The sequence below is a fragment of the Leptopilina boulardi genome, unplaced genomic scaffold, assembly GCF_019393585.1.
Source record: "Leptopilina boulardi isolate dan_hultmark-lab unplaced genomic scaffold, ZJU_Lbou_2.1 LbouV2_140, whole genome shotgun sequence".
Taxonomy (NCBI): Eukaryota; Metazoa; Arthropoda; class Insecta; order Hymenoptera; family Figitidae; genus Leptopilina; species Leptopilina boulardi.
In genome coordinates this window covers 56,639-79,387 of record NW_026137686.1, presented here as the reverse complement: position 1 = coordinate 79,387, position 22,749 = coordinate 56,639, and the positions used below count along the sequence as shown (strand labels likewise).

Here is a 22,749-nt window from a genome sequence, read left to right as displayed (position 1 = left end):
AAATTGAGCGCTCAAAAAACCATCTGAAAACTACACAGTACTCAAAAGTACAAAATTTCAAAAATATTCATTCTTCAAATATACCATTAATTAATTTTAATGAATAAATTTTGTTTATTCTTGTAAAAAAATCATGAAAAGTATTCACAAAGCTTTTGAATACTTTCTTATTAAAACAAAATACTTTTATAACATAATTATCCAAAATAATGTTGAATAATGCAAAAAATTTAAAAGTGTCAAGGGTTATCTGTCTTTGTAGGCTAACACCGGACACTCCTGTTTTACTTGCGAGAAAATTACTGAGATATCTAAAAAAATTTTAACCACACATACCATCACACAGGACCCTAAAGAATATTTATTCCAAACGTCAAGCCTTCAGATGGTATTTTATAAAAATTATTAATGAAAAACATTAAAAACTGTCCTAAGTTACCCGCTTTGACGGTACGCATTAAAGAAAAAAAAGTTGAAAATTTTTAAACAAAAGAATAAAAAAATATTTTTTTTACTTTAAAATTAGAAACAAAATTTTAGTGTTTCTGCAAATTAAAATTTTATACCGTTTTATTTATTTTTTTAATTAAATTTTTTATTTAATTACTTCTTATCAATTTACCGTTTTGTTGTGTGTCATCATTTTTTTCAGTATTTGATTCTTCAAAGACTTCTTCATCAATAACGTCATCATCCATATCTATTTCAGATGTTTCTTCTGAGTCAGAGTCTTCAATAATTTTGCGCCGATTTCGCAAGAGTAATTCCTCTTTTTTCAATTTCATTACCTCTCTCTTCATCAACATCATATAGGAGCCTTTTTCTGCTTTTCTGTAAAGAGAAATCAATTAAGTCAGTTTGAACAAAAACCGCAAAAGTTCACAAATCAAAATTGTTTAGGAACGAATAATTACTGTTTTTCTTGTAAATACAAGAATTTCTAACATTTTTACTTTTTGCATAATATTTTCCTAGTCCAGTTTGAAACTCCACTATGAACGATTTTTTTTTATTACCATAAGGTGTAAACAATTAAATAAAATTTTTGACTTGTGCTGTTTCTACAAAAAATGGAATGGAAAAACACAAGAAATAGAACAAAGTAAATGTTTTTGATAATAATAAATAATAAAAAAAACAATAAAATAAATCTAAAACAAAATAAATAAATTTTATTAAATATTCAGTAAAAATATATTACAAAATATTAAATTTCATTAATTTTAATTAAGATTATATTTTTATAATTACTTTTTTATCGAAGATTCAAAGTGCCAAAAAAAATTGAAATTTTTAACATTCTTATTTATTATTTATTTGAAATATTAAAACTTGAAAAATTAATTTTTTTTGTAAATTTTACCAATTAGTGCGACTTCATTTAAACAAAATTTTTCAGTAAAAAAATCATTCTCGAAAATAAATGAACTTGTACTGTTTCTGTACAAACTGATTCAATCAATTTTATTTTTTTTGGTCATGACGATTACAAAATAATTACCGGTTTTGCTTTTTTTTGCCTTTCATCTTGTGAAAAACTCATATTCCGTTTCTTAGGAAATGGTACTCTTTTCGCTTGGTTCTGCTTGTATCACTTTCTGAAAATGTTAAATATTTTATAAATTTCAATTTAAAATATGCTTTTTCAAATCCAAATATATTATTGTACGTGTCAAAGTTTCTCAAACGGATCACCTAAAATTTATAATTAAAAATAAATTACAATTATTCTTCAAAATTACATCATTTTTTTTAGTTTTAAAAAATAATCAAAATAAGTTGCTGTGATTTTCGACTGAATAATTATTTTTGTTAAAGTTATTAGAAATTTCATTTTTTAACAATTTTTTCTTCAGATTTTGTTAATCGACTTAAAATTAGAAAACAGGATTTCTTTACTTGGAAATATAGATTACAATTACAATTTTGGTTTAAATATTAATTTAAAAAAAATTTTTTTTAAATGTGATTTTTTATGAAATATGTTAAATAAAATTATTTTTGTAAACTGCAATCAAAACAAAAGCAACCTGTTTTTTTATTTTTAAATCGATTAATCGGATAAAAAAAAAAAAATTATTTGGAACTATTAAAAAATTTAATTGTTAATAAGCAAAAATTTTTTTGTCTAAAATTTTGAAAAACTTTTTTATTTAATCACAGTGGAAGTAAAAAAAATTAATTTACTGTTGAAATATTTTTTTTCTGATCCGTTTGAGGAACTCTGACCCTTCTACTTATTGAATTAAGAACAGTTATTACACTTTTAAAAGATTATCATAAAATTTGTTTTTGGTATAACCATCACATTTTTTCTAACAATATATGATTGCGAATATCTTCTAAATTAAAACATCACAGAATATACATATAATATTTATATATGTATAGGCCTATATTATATGTATATATGGGTTATTTTCAGAAAAATCTTCTTTTGCAAGTATAAAGAAATAAAAAAGAAAATTAATTGTTTGTAGTTCAGGAAAACTGAATAATATTAAAATTCGAAAAATTTAACATTTTTATCACTTGATTATACTAATTTCTACCTTTTAACAAAGATAATTAAATTTAAAATTTATCGAAAAGTGAGAGGTTCTAAATTAAAGCAGCATGTGATAAGTTTATGCTAAAATAATTGCGATCAATTTAAATATATTAACTTTCTTTTTATTTTGAGTTAAAGTAATGACCCCTTAGGTTGGGAATCTTTGAAAATGCCTTAATTATCATTTTTTGTATTCGAATGACTATTTTTCAAAAAAAAAAAGAAAAAACCTGTGGCTTAACGAAAGAGATACTAACACAAATGTTTATCCCAATAATTAAAAACTAACTCTATTAAAAGCGAAAATATTAGATAATATATTTAACGAGTCAAAGGAATAACTCGAGACTAGAGGACAAATTCTATATTTAAAAAACTCTTAAGACATATTTTATTTATATTTTAGAAAAATGTTTTTCAATATCATATCTTTTAAAAGAAATTCATAAAATATTGAATTTTATGTTTTTAATCATAGTTTTATGTGTTAGAAAATTGGAAAATTGTTTGAGCACATGTTAGATAACCTAGATTTTAGGTTGTAAAATTAGAAAAAAAAATGAAACAATAAAAATTTTTAACGTTTCTTTGTACGATGTTCAGAAGAAGTACTAAATAAATAGAATACCAATTTGGTATTTTCTTAAAGAATTATAATTATTTTGAAATTATTCTTAAGAACATCCCAAATGAGTTTTTTTGATTTTGTAATTTTAGAAAAACAATCAAAAGAAAGAAAATATTTTTAAAAACAGGAAGTTCAGAATCTTATAATATGCTGCATATATTTTTATTCAATTTATATTTATTGCAAATAAGTAATCAAAACATACCTCCCAAACGAAGAATGAAGATGTCGACAACGTCTTCAGTTGTCTCGTTGACAGAATTATCAACAAAATACGATTTTAATTTATATTTTTTTCCTTTTTCAAAATCCTCTTTATTCGATGGATTAAAATCATAAATGTTATCAACTTCAACTGTATCGGTTAATCCATCTTTCACATAAAGTATAAAAGCGTGCGTCAATTTCGTATTCTTCTTAGCACTGGGAATTTTGAGCAATAATATTCTCCGATTATTTTCTAGAATCACTTTTTATCACAAGTTAACACAACACACATCACTTATGGAATATTTTTGTTGACAATAAAATAATAATCCAAGATCACCTCGTGGAGCTCATGTGGTACGTGCGCCTCGGATGTCTCGTGTAGATTAATTTCAAATCACACATTGGAGTTTGCGCATTATGCGGCATGCTGTGGCGCGTAATCGTCAAAATTCAAAAAACAGTAGAGTCAGATTAAGAATTTAAAAAAGTCATGTGACTTTCAGTATAAGTGTGTACTTGCGCAGTGCAAATTGTATATAAACCATAAGCTACCATACAGCGCATGGCTAGTGTTTTTATAGAGAATTTAAAGTCAAGTAATATAGCAGTATGTAAAACAAAGACAATAATATATAAAAATAACTTAATTATTTTAAAAAGTAGATTTCTTATAAATTTTCATCTGTTGCATTCTTCGTAAGTTTTTGGTACCCAAAAAATAAATAAAAATAATAATAAATAAATTAATTAATTTATTTATTTTATAAATAAATATTTATTTATATTATTATAAAAATAATACAAAAAGGGAAGTTATTCGTTCTTTTCATTGACTTCAAGGGTGCGTTTCCTTCTTTGAACCATTACTTAATAAAAAAAAAATTATACTCACTAGGTGTAGGTTCTAAATTTATAAAAATATTGATGAGTCTCTACTCGGCGGCGAATGTCTCTGTTAGAACTAGGGAGGGGAACTCGGATCGAACTGAAGTCACTGAGGGAGTAATGCAGGGAGAAACGTTAAGTCCTCTTATTTTTAATTTATATATAGCCGACTTGGAAAAATATTTAATTAACAGGGGGGTCAGAGGGGTCTCTATCAACCATTTAAAAGAAATTTTATTGGAAGCTTACGCGGATGATATTGCAATAATGGCAGACAATGTAATTGAAATGAGAAAAATTATCAAAACTCTTCAGGACTATTGCCAGGAAAACAAATTGACAATAAATGTAAATAAAACAAAAGTGATGATTTTCCAGAGGGGTGGACGCGGTCATACGAAAAGATATCCTCCCTTACTTTATAATAATGAAGAAATTGAAGTAGTAAGTTCCTATACTTATTTGGGGGTTTCTTTTGCGGAATCTACACTTTTCGCAAAGGCGACGCAGCAGGCAATAAGCAAAACGAGAATAGCAATAGGAACTACCATTCCAGTAATAAACAATCTTAAACTTGACTCTTGGCGTCCGGTAGATAGATTTTTTGATAGTTTTATTGCAAGCACTTTGCTATATGGGGCTTTGTTGTGGAGCCTCAGATACTTAGATGACATTGAAAAAATCCATTTAGATTATTATAAAAATGTTTTAAACCTCCCTCGAAATACTCCTAATTATGCTGTCAGAATAGAAACGGGATCAAGGCATATCTCTCTAAGAACTTTTAAAATGATTTTAAATTGGCTCGAAAAAATGTACGAAATGGATAATGAGAGATATCCGAAAATTTGTTTCGAACGTTTAAAAAATCTAGCTGACTGTCAAAAAGGAGAGGAGAAATACAATTGGGCATCTCAAGTGAGAGAAATATTTTTTGTTAGTATCGGAGAGGAGGAGATCTGGAACACCCTAACTGCCGAATTATTGAAAAATTCTAAAAATAAACTACTAAAAAAATATGACAGTTTCTTATTCAACTCGGATATAATGAGTCTCCAGAGCTCTTCTTCTCTTAAACTATATTCCCATCTATCTCTGTACGACGGTCCTCAACCATATTTACAAGCGAGATTGCCCCTACCGTTACTAAAAATCTGTGCACAATTTAGGTTATTAAATGTCTTTCAAACTCGAATAATAATCAAAAATAAATGTTATAAACTTTCCAAGGAACAAAAATGCAAATGTGATGAACAAAAACCGATCTTCGATGAATATCATCTTTTTGTTGAATGCAAGGGCGTGTCTAAGATAAGAGAAAAATATTTTGTAAACATCAACGAAGAATCCGTTAAAAATTCATGGCTGGACTTGTTAAATGATAGAAAACCATCTTCAATTAAAAAAATTGTTAATTATATCAAGGAAATCTTGAGTTATTCAGTTTCAGAATAGGTTCTAGTATAAATAGTATATAAGAAATCTTTTATGTCAAACTCTTTTGTATGGGTTTATTAATACCCTCTAACAAATAAATAAATAAAAAAAAAAAATATTATTATAAAAATATTATTATAATTATATATTATTATAATTATTTATATTTATTTATTTTTATAATAATAATTAAATAAATAATAATAATTTATTTAAATTTTATTTAAATTTATTTATTCTAAAAGAATTTTTTAATCACAAAATATTTGAAAACATTTTTGTGGTTTCAGTTTCTCGAAAAAATAAATTTTTTGGGGTATTTTGCGATAATTAAGATTTTTCAAAAACTGAACGGATCGGCCCTATTGAAAAAAAAACACGTATAATTATACGTATAATAATACGTATAATTATACGTATAATTGTACGTATAATTATACGTATAATTGTACGTATAATTATACGTATAATTATACGTATTATTATACGTATAATTATACGTATTATTATACGTACAATTATACGTATAATAAGACATACGAATTTGAAACAAGAATTATACGTATAATTATACGTATAATAATACGTATAATTAATTATACGTATAATAATACGTATAATAATACGTATAATTATACGTATTATTATACGTATAATTATAATTCTATTAAAAATAGAATAATAGAATAGAATAGATTAATTAGTAGCAAAAATGCGCTGAAAATTTTTAGAAATTTTAAAATGCAAATTAAATTTCACGAAAAAAAATATCGTCGAATGTCAATTCAAGCAGTCACCCATCCAAGTACTAACCGCGTCCAACGTTGCTTAACTTCTGTGATCTGATGAGAACTTGTTCCTTCGCCTTGGTGTTTCCGCTGTCTTGTCTTGATTACTAACTTTGTCGTATAAGTATAACTAAAAGTGAGGTTAGGTGCGATACAATACTTATACGACAAAGTTATTAATCAAGACAAGACAGCGGAAACACCAAGGCGAAGGAACAAGTTCTCATCAGATCACGGAAGTTAAGCAACGTTGGACGCGGTTAGTACTTGGATGGGTGACTGCTTGAATTGACATTCGACGATATTTTTTTTCGTGAAATTTAATTTGCATTTTAAAATTTCTAAAAATTTTCAGCGCAATTTTGCTACTAATTAATCTATTCTATTCTATTATTCTAGTTTTAATAGAATTATAATTATACGTATAATAATACGTATAATTATACGTATTATTATACGTATTATTATACGTATAATTAATTATACGTATTATTATACGTATACTTATACGTATAATTCTTGTTTCAAATTCGTATGTCTTATTATACGTATAATTATACGTATAATAATACATATAATTATACGTATAATAATACGTATAATTATGCGTATAATTAAGCGTATAATTATACGTATAATTATACGTATAATAATACGTATAATTATACGTATTATTATACGTACAATTATACGTGTTTTTTTTCAATAGGGGGTTTACAATTTTCAGGTATTTTGACTTAGAAAATTGACTCGTAAATAAAGTATTTTTTATTTGCATAAGAAATTGCTATTTCAAAAATAAAAAAGTAAAATCATAAACGCTGTAAAATAAAAATTTTTCACAAAAGTGCATTTCTATCTATAATATTTTGCGTTATAAATACACTGTAATGCTTAAACGTATACTAATAATTATTTCTGTTTGAGGGGAAATCGAGGCTACATTTTCTATATGAAGAAATGAATTTCAATGTTGGACAAAATCATTCTTATAATAGATTTTTGCAAGAAATTAAATAAAAAAATGTGTAACAAACATTAGGCAAAAAAATCGATTGATCAGTTTTTAAAAACTAAAAATCGACAAAAATTTTATTTTTTTATAAAAATAAAATATTTTAAAACCTGTCGTTAATTTCTTATAAAATGTGTTTTGGCATTTAAAAAAATTAAATCAAAAATTTTAATTTTACTGCTTTTGATATATTTATTTATCTTCTTTTTAATGACTATTGAATTCGTTGTTAAAAAATTAGTATATAAACATAATTTTGTCCCAAATTAAAAAATTTTTCTTTATAAAATGGAAAATGTACCGGTATCCCCTTAAATTGCGTTTAAATACTTATATAAAGAAGAAAATTAAAGTATAAGTTAAAATATTGTGACTTACAGAGTCTCGATGTATCTTTTGATACCGATACCATGTGGAAGATGGAATCTCATTTTTTGATCGGTCTTTCATGTAATTCTTATATGTACCACATCTATCCTTGTCAGTTGGCAACTGTAATGTTATTGATTTTCCCAATTAAATATTCAATTATATTTAAACATATAAATATACATATATTTGAAATAATCAAGGAAACAAAGATATTATTATCTATATTACATATTTTTAGCTTATTATATATGCAGAATATAAAACAAGACGTTTTATAAGTATGCTGCTTTAAGGACTTTACTTTTTAAAAAATCTTCTTTTGAAATTTTCGACAAAAGAGTAAAAGACGTCTTTTAATACGTCTTTTCTTGAACTCTTTATAAAATTAAAAACTGTTTTAATTTAAAACTTTTTAATAAATATTTTACGACTTTTATATTTTTCCTTTTTTTTAAAAAGTCTTTACGTCCATACAAAATTTTATAAATAATTTGAATATTAAAATTCTATTTAATGAGCCCTAGAACTTACAAAAATATCAATAAATCATTCAAATTACTAGACAATTTATTTAAAAAAGTAGGAGTAGTTAGTTAAATAAATTTTACAAGAAATGCTCGTAGTTTGGAAAACTAGAGTAATATTGAAATTTTTGGAAAAAATGAAATTAATTATTTTATCATTCTAGTAAATAAAAAACGCTGAAAACACTTTAAATATAATTCTCAATTGAAAATATATAAACCCCCACATTACTAAAACTTTCCTGAAAATTTTTAAAATATTTATTGCAATTTTCGAGATATTTAATTGCAAAGTTCAATACAAATTGTATAAAGATTTAAATGTCCCGATTAAGGTATTATACGTTGTGGCTGCTAGGTGGAAATTGTTGCTACGATTAAAGTATTGCTTATATAATAAGTATGCAACATTTATTTATTATGTAAATTCTGCAGTGTTAGCTACCATCTTTTCTTAATATTTATCATACCTTCCATTATTATTGTTTCATTTTAATGAGAAATTTATGAACATTTCACTTCCATTACTTTTTCCAACATTCTCGCTCTATAATTTTTTTTTAAATGATGCAATTTTAATTAACAATGGCTTATTTTATCAAGAAAAAGGTTCCCTACAACTACACCGTTTGGATTTTTTTTAAAGTGTACTGTTTTTAAAATATGGCTATTTGTTTGAAACAAATTCAGAAAAAAAGAGAATTTCTTTTAAACAAATAGCCATATTTTAAAAACAGTACACTTTAAAAAAATTCAAACGGTGAAGTTGTAGGGAACCTTTTTCTTGATAAAATATGCCATTATTAATTAAAGTTGCATCATTTAAAAAAAAATTATGTAGCGAGAATGTTAGAAAAAGTAATGAAAGTGAAATGTTAATAAATTTCCCATTAAAATGAAACAATAATAATCGAAAGTATGATAAATATTAAGAAAAGATAGTAGCTAACACTGCAGAATTTACATAATAAATAAATGTTGCATATTTATTATATATAAAAAATAATTTAATCGTAGCACAAAGTTTTTGATTAACGATTAAAAAAAATATTTTTTTTCTATTACAATTTATGAAAAATTTTTACCAGAAATAAAAATTCACAATTATTTTTATCATCCATTGTAAAAAGAAAAATGTTTGAATTAAAAAATATCTTTATTTGTTGGTTGAAAAAAATATTAATTTCTTTAAATCGTTGATGATAAACGTTGTGGACTTCAACCACGTGCAGTCACACATATAATACCTTAAATAAATGTTTAATGTGAAATGTTCAAAACAGTTTCGGTGCTGTGGGACAAGATTGTTATAAAATAACATTCTAAAAATTAATTTGACTTCCTTACGAATTTAATCTTTTATTAAGGATAAAATTATATGTAGCTTAATTCAAGAATCGAAGGTGGAAATGTGACTTGTTTTTGAAAGTGTGCGAAACAAGAGAAGAGACAAACAAAATTGATTTATTTTTTTTTGTTTTCACAGTTTAGATAAACATTGTCAATTTAGTAGATCCATCAATATTTTTAACTTTACTAAATTTATTTAGATAAATAGTTTTAAATTCAAAGTTGAGAGAAATAAATTTGTGAGGTTATGTTACTAAAAGTAGAATATATCTTTCAACAAATCACTATTCTATTAATCTCAAAAAGAACGTGTTGTTGCTAATTAAATTTACACTATAAATTTGCAAAATAAAATTTAAATTTATAAATTGTATTACTTATAAAAGAGACAGATTTAACTTACCACACAAACCGCTTTTTGGCTTTCTCGGTTTTCATTGTTATCAGACATTGTCACTAATAACTCAATAATAGTTCCACATATGAAGAACACAAAAGCAAATTAAAAATATAACAATATAAAAAGACTTTTTTTTGATGTAAATGTTTACAAAGAAATGTGTTCACATATCACAGATCTAACGTCTAAACTGTGCACTATTATATACTGAAACTGCGTTCTACAATCATGCGGCCACTCGAGTGATTCTGATCGAGGGTACCAAAAACTTACGAAGAATGCAACAGATGAAAATTTATAAGAAATCTACTTTTTAAAATAATTAAGTTATTTTTATATATTATTGTCTTTGTTTTACATACTGCTATATTACTTGACTTTAAATTCTCTATAAAAACACTAGCCATGCGCTGTATGGTAGCTTATGGTTTATATACAATTTGCACTGCGCAAGTACACACTTATACTGAAAGTCACATGACTTTTTTAAATTCTTAATCTGACTCTACTGTTTTTTGAATTTTGACGATTACGCGCCACAGCATGCCGCATAATGCGCAAACTCCAATGTGTGATTTGAAATTAATCTACACGAGACATCCGAGGCGCACGTACCACATGAGCTCCACAAGGTGATCTTGGATTATTATTTTATTGTCAACAAAAATATTCCATAAGTGATGTGTGTTGTGTTAACTTGTGATAAAAAGTGATTCTAGAAAATAATCGGAGAATATTATTGCTCAAAATTCCCAGTGCTAAGAAGAATACGAAATTGACGCACGCTTTTATACTTTATGTGAAAGATGGATTAACCGATACAGTTGAAGTTGATAACATTTATGATTTTAATCCATCGAATAAAGAGGATTTTGAAAAAGGAAAAAAATATAAATTAAAATCGTATTTTGTTGATAATTCTGTCAACGAGACAACTGAAGACGTTGTCGACATCTTCATTCTTCGTTTGGGAGGTATGTTTTGATTACTTATTTGCAATAAATATAAATTGAATAAAAATATATGCAGCATATTATAAGATTCTGAACTTCCTGTTTTTAAAAATATTTTCTTTCTTTTGATTGTTTTTCTAAAATTACAAAATCAAAAAAACTCATTTGGGATGTTCTTAAGAATAATTTCAAAATAATTATAATTCTTTAAGAAAATACCAAATTGGTATTCTATTTATTTAGTACTTCTTCTGAACATCGTACAAAGAAACGTTAAAAATTTTTATTGTTTCATTTTTTTTTCTAATTTTACAACCTAAAATCTAGGTTATCTAACATGTGCTCAAACAATTTTCCAATTTTCTAACACATAAAACTATGATTAAAAACATAAAATTCAATATTTTATGAATTTCTTTTAAAAGATATGATATTGAAAAACATTTTTCTAAAATATAAATAAAATATGTCTTAAGAGTTTTTTAAATATAGAATTTGTCCTCTAGTCTCGAGTTATTCCTTTGACTCGTTAAATATATTATCTAATATTTTCGCTTTTAATAGAGTTAGTTTTTAATTATTGGGATAAACATTTGTGTTAGTATCTCTTTCGTTAAGCCACAGGTTTTTTCTTTTTTTTTTTGAAAAATAGTCATTCGAATACAAAAAATGATAATTAAGGCATTTTCAAAGATTCCCAACCTAAGGGGTCATTACTTTAACTCAAAATAAAAAGAAAGTTAATATATTTAAATTGATCGCAATTATTTTAGCATAAACTTATCACATGCTGCTTTAATTTAGAACCTCTCACTTTTCGATAAATTTTAAATTTAATTATCTTTGTTAAAAGGTAGAAATTAGTATAATCAAGTGATAAAAATGTTAAATTTTTCGAATTTTAATATTATTCAGTTTTCCTGAACTACAAACAATTAATTTTCTTTTTTATTTCTTTATACTTGCAAAAGAAGATTTTTCTGAAAATAACCCATATATACATATAATATAGGCCTATACATATATAAATATTATATGTATATTCTGTGATGTTTTAATTTAGAAGATATTCGCAATCATATATTGTTAGAAAAAATGTGATGGTTATACCAAAAACAAATTTTATGATAATCTTTTAAAAGTGTAATAACTGTTCTTAATTCAATAAGTAGAAGGGTCAGAGTTCCTCAAACGGATCAGAAAAAAAATATTTCAACAGTAAATTAATTTTTTTTACTTCCACTGTGATTAAATAAAAAAGTTTTTCAAAATTTTAGACAAAAAAATTTTTGCTTATTAACAATTAAATTTTTTAATAGTTCCAAATAATTTTTTTTTTTTTATCCGATTAATCGATTTAAAAATAAAAAAACAGGTTGCTTTTGTTTTGATTGCAGTTTACAAAAATAATTTTATTTAACATATTTCATAAAAAATCACATTTAAAAAAAATTTTTTTTAAATTAATATTTAAACCAAAATTGTAATTGTAATCTATATTTCCAAGTAAAGAAATCCTGTTTTCTAATTTTAAGTCGATTAACAAAATCTGAAGAAAAAATTGTTAAAAAATGAAATTTCTAATAACTTTAACAAAAATAATTATTCAGTCGAAAATCACAGCAACTTATTTTGATTATTTTTTAAAACTAAAAAAAATGATGTAATTTTGAAGAATAATTGTAATTTATTTTTAATTATAAATTTTAGGTGATCCGTTTGAGAAACTTTGACACGTACAATAATATATTTGGATTTGAAAAAGCATATTTTAAATTGAAATTTATAAAATATTTAACATTTTCAGAAAGTGATACAAGCAGAACCAAGCGAAAAGAGTACCATTTCCTAAGAAACGGAATATGAGTTTTTCACAAGATGAAAGGCAAAAAAAAGCAAAACCGGTAATTATTTTGTAATCGTCATGACCAAAAAAAATAAAATTGATTGAATCAGTTTGTACAGAAACAGTACAAGTTCATTTATTTTCGAGAATGATTTTTTTACTGAAAAATTTTGTTTAAATGAAGTCGCACTAATTGGTAAAATTTACAAAAAAAATTAATTTTTCAAGTTTTAATATTTCAAATAAATAATAAATAAGAATGTTAAAAATTTCAATTTTTTTTGGCACTTTGAATCTTCGATAAAAAAGTAATTATAAAAATATAATCTTAATTAAAATTAATGAAATTTAATATTTTGTAATATATTTTTACTGAATATTTAATAAAATTTATTTATTTTGTTTTAGATTTATTTTATTGTTTTTTTTATTATTTATTATTATCAAAAACATTTACTTTGTTCTATTTCTTGTGTTTTTCCATTCCATTTTTTGTAGAAACAGCACAAGTCAAAAATTTTATTTAATTGTTTACACCTTATGGTAATAAAAAAAAATCGTTCATAGTGGAGTTTCAAACTGGACTAGGAAAATATTATGCAAAAAGTAAAAATGTTAGAAATTCTTGTATTTACAAGAAAAACAGTAATTATTCGTTCCTAAACAATTTTGATTTGTGAACTTTTGCGGTTTTTGTTCAAACTGACTTAATTGATTTCTCTTTACAGAAAAGCAGAAAAAGGCTCCTATATGATGTTGATGAAGAGAGAGGTAATGAAATTGAAAAAAGAGGAATTACTCTTGCGAAATCGGCGCAAAATTATTGAAGACTCTGACTCAGAAGAAACATCTGAAATAGATATGGATGATGACGTTATTGATGAAGAAGTCTTTGAAGAATCAAATACTGAAAAAAATGATGACACACAACAAAACGGTAAATTGATAAGAAGTAATTAAATAAAAAATTTAATTAAAAAAATAAATAAAACGGTATAAAATTTTAATTTGCAGAAACACTAAAATTTTGTTTCTAATTTTAAAGTAAAAAAAATATTTTTTTATTCTTTTGTTTAAAAATTTTCAACTTTTTTTTCTTTAATGCGTACCGTCAAAGCGGGTAACTTAGGACAGTTTTTAATGTTTTTCATTAATAATTTTTATAAAATACCATCTGAAGGCTTGACGTTTGGAATAAATATTCTTTAGGGTCCTGTGTGATGGTATGTGTGGTTAAAATTTTTTTAGATATCTCAGTAATTTTCTCGCAAGTAAAACAGGAGTGTCCGGTGTTAGCCTACAAAGACAGATAACCCTTGACACTTTTAAATTTTTTGCATTATTCAACATTATTTTGGATAATTATGTTATAAAAGTATTTTGTTTTAATAAGAAAGTATTCAAAAGCTTTGTGAATACTTTTCATGATTTTTTTACAAGAATAAACAAAATTTATTCATTAAAATTAATTAATGGTATATTTGAAGAATGAATATTTTTGAAATTTTGTACTTTTGAGTACTGTGTAGTTTTCAGATGGTTTTTTGAGCGCTCAATTTATTTTCTAACTTTTAAAAAGTTTCTTGAATTGTACTTTCCGAAAACTAGTAATATTTGCGACTTTTTTATTTCATATTCCTCCCAATGTCCGAAGTTATCCTACAAAATTTCATTTCCTCAAATAAAACACATTTACAAAATAATTTACAAATTCAGGTGCAACAAAGTGCAATAACCAACAAAACTTTCTTCTAACCAAATTAATTTTTTTCTTGAATTATTTTGTTTATTTTTATTTTTAATTTATCACATTATATTCCTTGGATATTCAATAAAACGATAAAAACGCTAACTCCGTTTGAAAACTATTAGGTAGAATAGAAAAACAAAATATTCTAAAAAATGTATGAGTGTCCGGAGTTACCCGCTTTGACGTGCATTTTCCGCTTTTACTTTAATTTTAAACCTTTGTAAATAAAATCTTCGACGATTTCCGCTAATTTTTCATCTGTATATTTTTCTTCTTTTATAACTATATTTAATTTCCTGCGTTCTATTTCTCTTTCTTCCTTGTCCCCCTCAAGTCTTCAAATTCTTTCAAACAGAAAAATTCCATTTTTCCTTTTCTTTTCTCCATGGCTCCTCTTTTATCCATTCTTTCGATAAATTCTTTTAACAGTTTTTATTTTTACTCCTGTAATTGTTCTTTCAATTATTTCTTTATTTCTTGACCTATTGATATTAACATTTTCTCCATACTCGTCTGAAATTCCATTTTTTTTCCTGTAGCAAACATTTTTAATTTTGTATCCTTTAAATTTGAATCCTTTGGTGTGGTTTTATTACAGCGTTTTTACTTCATAGTGGTCTTCCTATTTAAATTCAAAATAAACAACACTGATACTTAATGCCCCCTTGCATCACATCTTCCACCCATTCACCACTTTTTTCGCTGTACCACTTTAATAACTTTATAATTCTCTAACTTTTTCTTCTTTCAGTTCCTTATTTTACCTCTTCTTATCGTCCAATCACTCTTTTATATAATTACCAGCACCTCTATTTACTTAACAGTAATTTTTTGGAGCTCATAGAATCACAGGCAGCCACTTTCATACATCAACCTGAAGTCTTAATTAATTTTTAAATTAACAATAATTTACATTTTTTAAAAATTATTAATATTAATAATAATTTTAATAAAATAAAATAAATAAATAAAATACAAATAAAATAATATTAATAATGATAATACAAACACCAGGAAAACACTTTTTATTATTTTTAAGTTTTATGGGTATTTTTTTAACCATTTTATAATAACAATCGATTTAATTAGCAATAAATGAAACTTTAAAAAAATGTATTACTTTTACTTTTAGAAGAACAAACTGTGATGAATTCAGAACAATTGGAAGCTCTTAGCACGATGGCTACGGTGTTATTACAGCACGATTCGTTGACTAATGAAGAAGTACCCGAAAGAGGAGTTCGTCGTTTTATGTCCGACAGTATGTAATATGAGTATTAAATTTATTTTTGTAACATTTTTTTCTAAATTAAATGTTAAATAATTGATTTTAGAAAATGCTGATAAAAGTCGAAAGTAAGCACGCTTTTCTGATTCATCTGATACCACAAATAAATCTATGAATGGGGCTCCAGATGATAACCAGCGGTTTTCTACTTTATCCGATTCTAGTAATGGAAACAGTGATGAAATTCCTGGCGATACTTCAGGTGCTGGTCCTTCTACTTTACGCGATCCAATCCAGCAGAGAACAGAAAGAGCTTCTCGCTTACAAGCACAGAAAAGAAATGAAGAAGTACAGAGATTACACCAAGAACAAGGAGATCAACCCAATGCAATCCAGGCAGGACTGCAGAGAGGTGCTGAAATTCCCGGCGATGCTTTAGGTGCTGGTCCTTCTACTTCACGCGATACAATCCAGAAAAGAACGGAAAGAGCTGCTCGCTTACGAGCGCAGGAAAGAAACGAAGAAGTACAGAGATTACTCCAACAACAAAGGGATCAACAACAACCCAATGCAAACCAGGCAGAAGCTGGAGCATTATTGCGAGAAACGGAGACCCGTTATAAAGCAGTAAATGATCAGGTATTATTTCAATAATTTAAAAACACTTTGCAAACATTTTATAGCAATATTTTAAGCTTAATAATCAGATAAGACAATATTGACTAAAAATTACTATAACTTTGCATGGACAGCGCGTTAACAAATTTTCGATGTATCTTCTAATGCAAAATTATTTCAGAATTGAAAATTTTCATATTAAGCAAAGATTATTTGAGTTTGAAATTTATACATTTTAAATATAGCAGATCAAATGTCGCTTTTGAGAATTTTTATAGTTTACCCTATATGATATTTATTTACTTTTTGCTCGGCTGTATTTATTTTTATTAAAATGTGTATGAAACCACATTTTTATGAAGCAGAATCTTAATTAAATAAAATTGGGTATTGCAAAAATTAAAACACTTAAGCTTTAGGAAGAATATTCAGACAATTGATTTTGTTATTATTTGGATTTTATTTTTTTCTTTGAGAAGAAAAAAAACCACTTCTAAGTTTTTCAGAACAAATGCAGTACCGACCGAGACTATATAGGGGCGCTCATTAACTGATAAAAAGCTTAGAATTTAAAAAAAAAACACGAAAAATTTTCAGTTTTTTTTCCGAAATCTGATGAAAATGTAAAAAAATGACACCTGTTCGATGAATTTTAATTATATTTTCGTATGATACAGTAAAAAATTTGTTGGTTTTGTATGCTTTTCTTAATTTTTTAATTTCTTGAAAAGTAACGTTTGTCAACGTTCTTGAGCTTATTTTAATCGCTATTTAATGTAAAATTTGAATAATCGACTGATATTTTTATATATATTTTCACAAAAAAATTTCCAACCGTAAAAATAGAATCAAGAAATTTTTAAAAATAGATTGTCATTGTTTACACAAAAAAACTTATATTAAAAAATCAAATAAATAAGTATTTAAGAAGCTTTCTCGAATTTTAGTTTATTTTTTAAGTACACATATTTTACACTGTTTTTTTTAACTCTTTAATACTCTTGATAATTTTTTGAATTATTTTGATTTTTACTCGTGGCCGGTACTGTAAACAGAAGTATTTCATAATTTTCTAAATACTTTCTAATTATTTAATTTTAAACTTTTATTTGAAGTCTTTGTTTCAGAAATTATTTATGTAAAAAAATATTTTTTAACTTTTCAAATTATTATTTCAAATAGGTTTCTATTGGAGGCGATTATCATATATATGAGGATACATGGGAATTAATGTTGCTTAAAAATGATTCACGTTTTGTGCGTGACGTGTCTGAAGTTATATGGGGCGCAGAAGCTCTGAGGAATAGGTGCCTCAGGAGAACTTCTGAAGAAAGTGTTTTGCTAACACCACGCAAGTATCAACTCGTAAAAGGTAATAAATTCAATATTTTAAAAACTGATGTTTAATTTGTAATGAATATTGCAAATGCGGGAAATCTAAATCCATCTACGGGAAATTTCAATTCACATTTTAAATCAGATCCAAAATATTTTTGTCTTACTATTTTCTAAAAAAATCGGACAAGTGCGAGTTACACTTGCATTAAAACCGAGGGTTCCGTACCCCTAATCCTAAAATTTGAGGGGTTTAAAGTGTGAAGGCCGATGGAAAAATTCAAATTTTGTTTAATTTTGAGCATGGAAATACATTTCATAAGTTTTTAAAAATTTTTTAATTTTTTTTATCATTTAATATTTTCAATTTTATGATTTTTTTAGATTTCACCAAGTAATAAAAATATCAACAAATAAAAAATGTCAAAAGATAAAAAAAATAGCAAATGATAAAAAAAAGAAAATGGCAAATTATAAAGAATGGCAAAACACTACAAAAAAATATAGCAAGCACAATTGGAGTTCTCGCTATATATTTTTGTAATCTACACGCAAAAATACGTTAAAGTGTATAAATTTGAAACTCTTTAGATAAAATATTCTTTGTTTTTTGGGGAAAAATCATGATTTTTATCGAAAATTATCAGTTTTTCCTTGAAAACACTATGATAATTAACTCCAATCGTTCTCGCTATATTTTTTTTGTAATCTACACGTAAAAATACGTAAAAAAGTATAAATTTGGATCCCTTAGGATAAAATTTTCTTCTTTTTTTATTCGAAAAATCCATGATTTTTTCTAAAAAAATGAGTTTTCCTTAAAAACAATATGAACATCAACTCCAATTGTGCTCGCTATATTTTTCCTGTAATCTACACGCAAAAATACGTAAATATACCAAATATGAACTGCCTTTGTCAAATATTGTGTGCGCTAGGAGGATTAATCGCTTTTTTTCAAAATTTTTGATTTTTCCTTGACAACGCTATGTAAATTAATCCGAATTATGTTCGCTATATTTTTCCTGTAATTTTCACGTAAAAATACATAAGTGTACCAAATTTGAGCTCTCTATGTAAAATGATGTGGCAACCAGGGGGGGGTACATAGTCATTTTTAGGGATTTTTCGTAAAAAATCATGGTTTTTCCTTGACAACGCTATGATAATTAATTCCTATGAGATTCGCTATATTTTTCCTGTAATCTACACGCCAAAATACATATGTATACCAAATTTCAGTTCTCTAGATAAATTTGTGTGGCCGCTAGGGGGGGGGGTACATGCCTTGCTTCACTAGTCTCATTAATAGTGTTCCCCCTTCGGGTACGGAACCCTAAAAAGAGTAATTTTTTTAAGTTGTAATGAATTTTCAAGTTGTGAATTTTTTAATTTTTTGACTTTTTAAAACTTGACATATTTTTAATTACCTCTATCTTTAAAATGAACGAAAAAGAGTTTTTCTTTGAAAAGAAAAGTTTAGTTTTTCTTCCACTTTTGAATAATGTTAATGATTTGTAATAGAATTTGTATGAATATTTAAAAAAGTAATTTAATTTTGCACTAGCAAAGGCTAAAATTATAAGAAATAATTGAATTTTAAAAGATTTGAACTTGTTAAGAATTTTACTTTATGAAGATTTTTTTCCAAAATTTCAATAATAATTGCTTTGCAGACATTGAGATATATTATTCATTATCTACATTTTAAACCATATAATTTTCATTTAAATTTAATTTTAATCAATTTGTATTTTAATTAATCTACATTTAAATTAGTTCTTTTTTCAATATTGTGGAAATTTCAATTGATTCAAAGTCTACTGAAAGTAAAATGTAATGTGTTTCAAATTCATTAGGTACAAAATTTTTATTTTATATACATACAAAATAAATATATTAAATAATAATCTTCTAAATTTTTTGTAACGTATAAGTTAATGAAAATTTTAAATCGAATGACATACACGATAGGCCGCTAAATATTTTTAATAGTTTAAGAATAAATTTTAAAGCAAGCGAAAGAACATTAAAGAAAGACTAATTATTATAGGAAAATAATATATAAAATATAATTTTTACAGATGCTCTTCGTTATAACCTCACGACAAAAAATAGATGCTCTCCTGGAAAGAGAGCCATTAGAATGAAAAAATTATGGTCTCATATGTCGCAAAAGTTATATGACGTCAAAAGAAGACACCGTCAACGTGAATGATATTACTTTATTATTACTTATTTTATCTCACTTATTTCTCACTTACCTAACCTTAATACTTACCTTATTATTATTACTTACTAGCAAAATTACACGCGCGCAAGCGCGCGTCCAACTTTCATTGCAATGGTTATTTTAAAATAATAATAATATTAATAATAATAATAATAATTCTGCATCAGTGGAGTATTAAAATAATAATAGGTATATTTCTAATTTTCACGTTATCATTTATTTATACACAGAAAAAAATGAGTTTGATGTTATATAAATAAATAAATTTAAGAAAAAATTTTAAAATATAAATATTAAAATTTTAGAAATAAATATTTTTGATAAAGTCAATGTTCGATGAATTTTTTATAATCTTTTAAATTACAAAAAATTAATTATGCTAAATATTTTTTTGTATTTTCTATAAATATTTCGTTGCAAATGAAAATTTTAAATTTATGTTTTTTTTCAAAAAATTTAATTAACTGATAATTAATAAGTATTAAAAAATTATGTAATCAAAAAGAAATTTAAATTAACTGAAAATTATTAATTATATTTTAAAAAGTATTAAGCAATTAAAAAATATTTAAAAATTTTGAAAAAATAAAACCTAAAAAAAATTTGTAATGTTTTAAACTTTAAACTTAAATTAAAAATTAAAATCAAATTGAAAATTTTTTAAAAAAGCAAACTATTTTTATATTGTTTATAGATAAAAAAAATATAACAATTTAATAATTAATAATAAAAACAAATTAATAATAATAAATTTATGAATAATAATTTATAATAAATAATAATGAATAATGAAAAAATAATGAAAGATAAATAATAATTATAAGTTAAAATGTTCTAATTATCTGTATTAATCATTATATTTAAAAAAATGTATATATAATATAATAAATTTATAAATAATAATAAAAATTATATTATAATTGAAACTTTTTTTCTATAAATACCAAGTAGGAAATATACTGGTGCTGCACACAATGAACAATATTTTTTTTTTACTTTAATCTGTCACTTAGTATATGACTTAATTAATGACGATGAATAAAAATATCCGTCGTGTTAACCATAAAATATTACGAAATCAAGAATTGTCAAAATTTTAGAAAAACAAAAGGAACAAAATACGACTAACTTCAAGTGTGGACAGACGGAATGAATGAATGAATACGGAAATTATTATAGTTAATAAATAATAATAAAAATTATATTATAATTGAAACTTTTTTTCTATAAATACCAAGTAGGAAATATACTGGTGCTGCACACAATGAACAATATTTTTTTTTTACTTTAATCTGTCACTTAGTATATGACTTAATTAATGACGATGAATAAAAATATCCGTCGTGTTAACCATAAAATATTACGAAATCAAGAATTGTCAAAATTTTAGAAAAACAAAAGGAACAAAATACGACTAACTTCAAGTGTGGACAGACGGAATGAATGAATGAATACGGAAATTATTATAGTTAATTAATTTTAACTCACTTATTATTACTTAATAACATAACTGATACTAATTTTAAACCCTATACATTTGGCTGTACTTTATTCTCAAATTTATAAAATACAAAGATTTTAAAACAAATTATAAAACTACTTATTATTTGAACTAGTGGAATATAAAACTATTTAAACTATATAATTTTAAAAATATTTAATAATAAAACTTATTTATTTTAAATATTATATAGTTTCCTAAATGCCAAGGACAAAAAAAATGAGAAAATGACTATTATTTAAGCTTTCTTTAAAAAAATTTACCAATAGAAACCTAATAGAATACGTCAATGAAACGACTTAGTTTCCGACGTCGGATCCTATCCCAAATTCCGATCAAGTTTCCCAAGTCGGTAACGACGTATTTTTTGATGTCGTTTACTACTTCTATTGCGACGTAAAATCCAAATCCTATTACGAAGGTGAAACCTAATAGTTTCCAACGTCGGATCCTACGTAGGTATTTTCAGTAGGGAAAATCAAAAATTCAAAAGTTAACATTTTTGTTAAAAACTTTTGTCTGTGCTTCAATTCAAAATAATATATAATAAAATTAAATTCTTTGCCTCAAAACAAATCGATAAATTACACATTTTACTAAAAATTAATAGAAATTAACGTAATTTTTAATTTTTCGAATAATCAAACAATTTTTGTAAAGTTTTCTTTTTTTGAAATAAATATTTTATAATAAAAATAAATACAGTATACAATATTACATAAACGAAACAATCTTATTGCTTCCTCCACAAGAAAGCAAATTTTGTTAATACGTTAATACGTTAATAATTAAAATTCTTACAAAAATTTACTCTATAAATGTTCATTTAACCTCACAATACTAATTTTTATAAATTTTCATCAATTTAAAGCTTTTTTTGATAATTACCTAAATTCGACTTAGATTCGCCCCAGCTGGGTCGAATTTAGGTAAATCAAATCCGCCAGGGCAGTTACTCCCTCTACAGTGACCGGTGTCACAAGATTTCACTAAATTCAATATTTTCTGAGATATAAGTCATTAAAAAAAGTCTACTTCCTCAAAGCCAAAAATTCATAACTAAAAAATTTGTCCGATTTTTCAAAAATAAAAAATACGTATTTCGTGTTTTTCTGCAAAGAATAA

The 22,749-nt window shown here is 24.9% G+C and overlaps 1 protein-coding gene across 1 annotated transcript; it reads left to right on the top strand.

Moving 5' to 3' along the window:
- Positions 1-15,898: 15,898 nt before the first annotated feature.
- Positions 15,899-20,301, top strand: LOC127291535 (uncharacterized). Its single transcript, XM_051320719.1, has 4 exons — positions 15,899-15,970; positions 16,044-16,576; positions 17,738-17,927; positions 19,975-20,301. The coding sequence occupies exons 2-4, from the start codon at positions 16,109-16,111 to the stop codon at positions 20,106-20,108; spliced, it is 792 nt and encodes a 263-aa protein (XP_051176676.1). The 5' UTR covers positions 15,899-15,970; positions 16,044-16,108; the 3' UTR covers positions 20,109-20,301.
- The last annotated feature ends 2,448 nt before the right edge of the window (positions 20,302-22,749 follow it).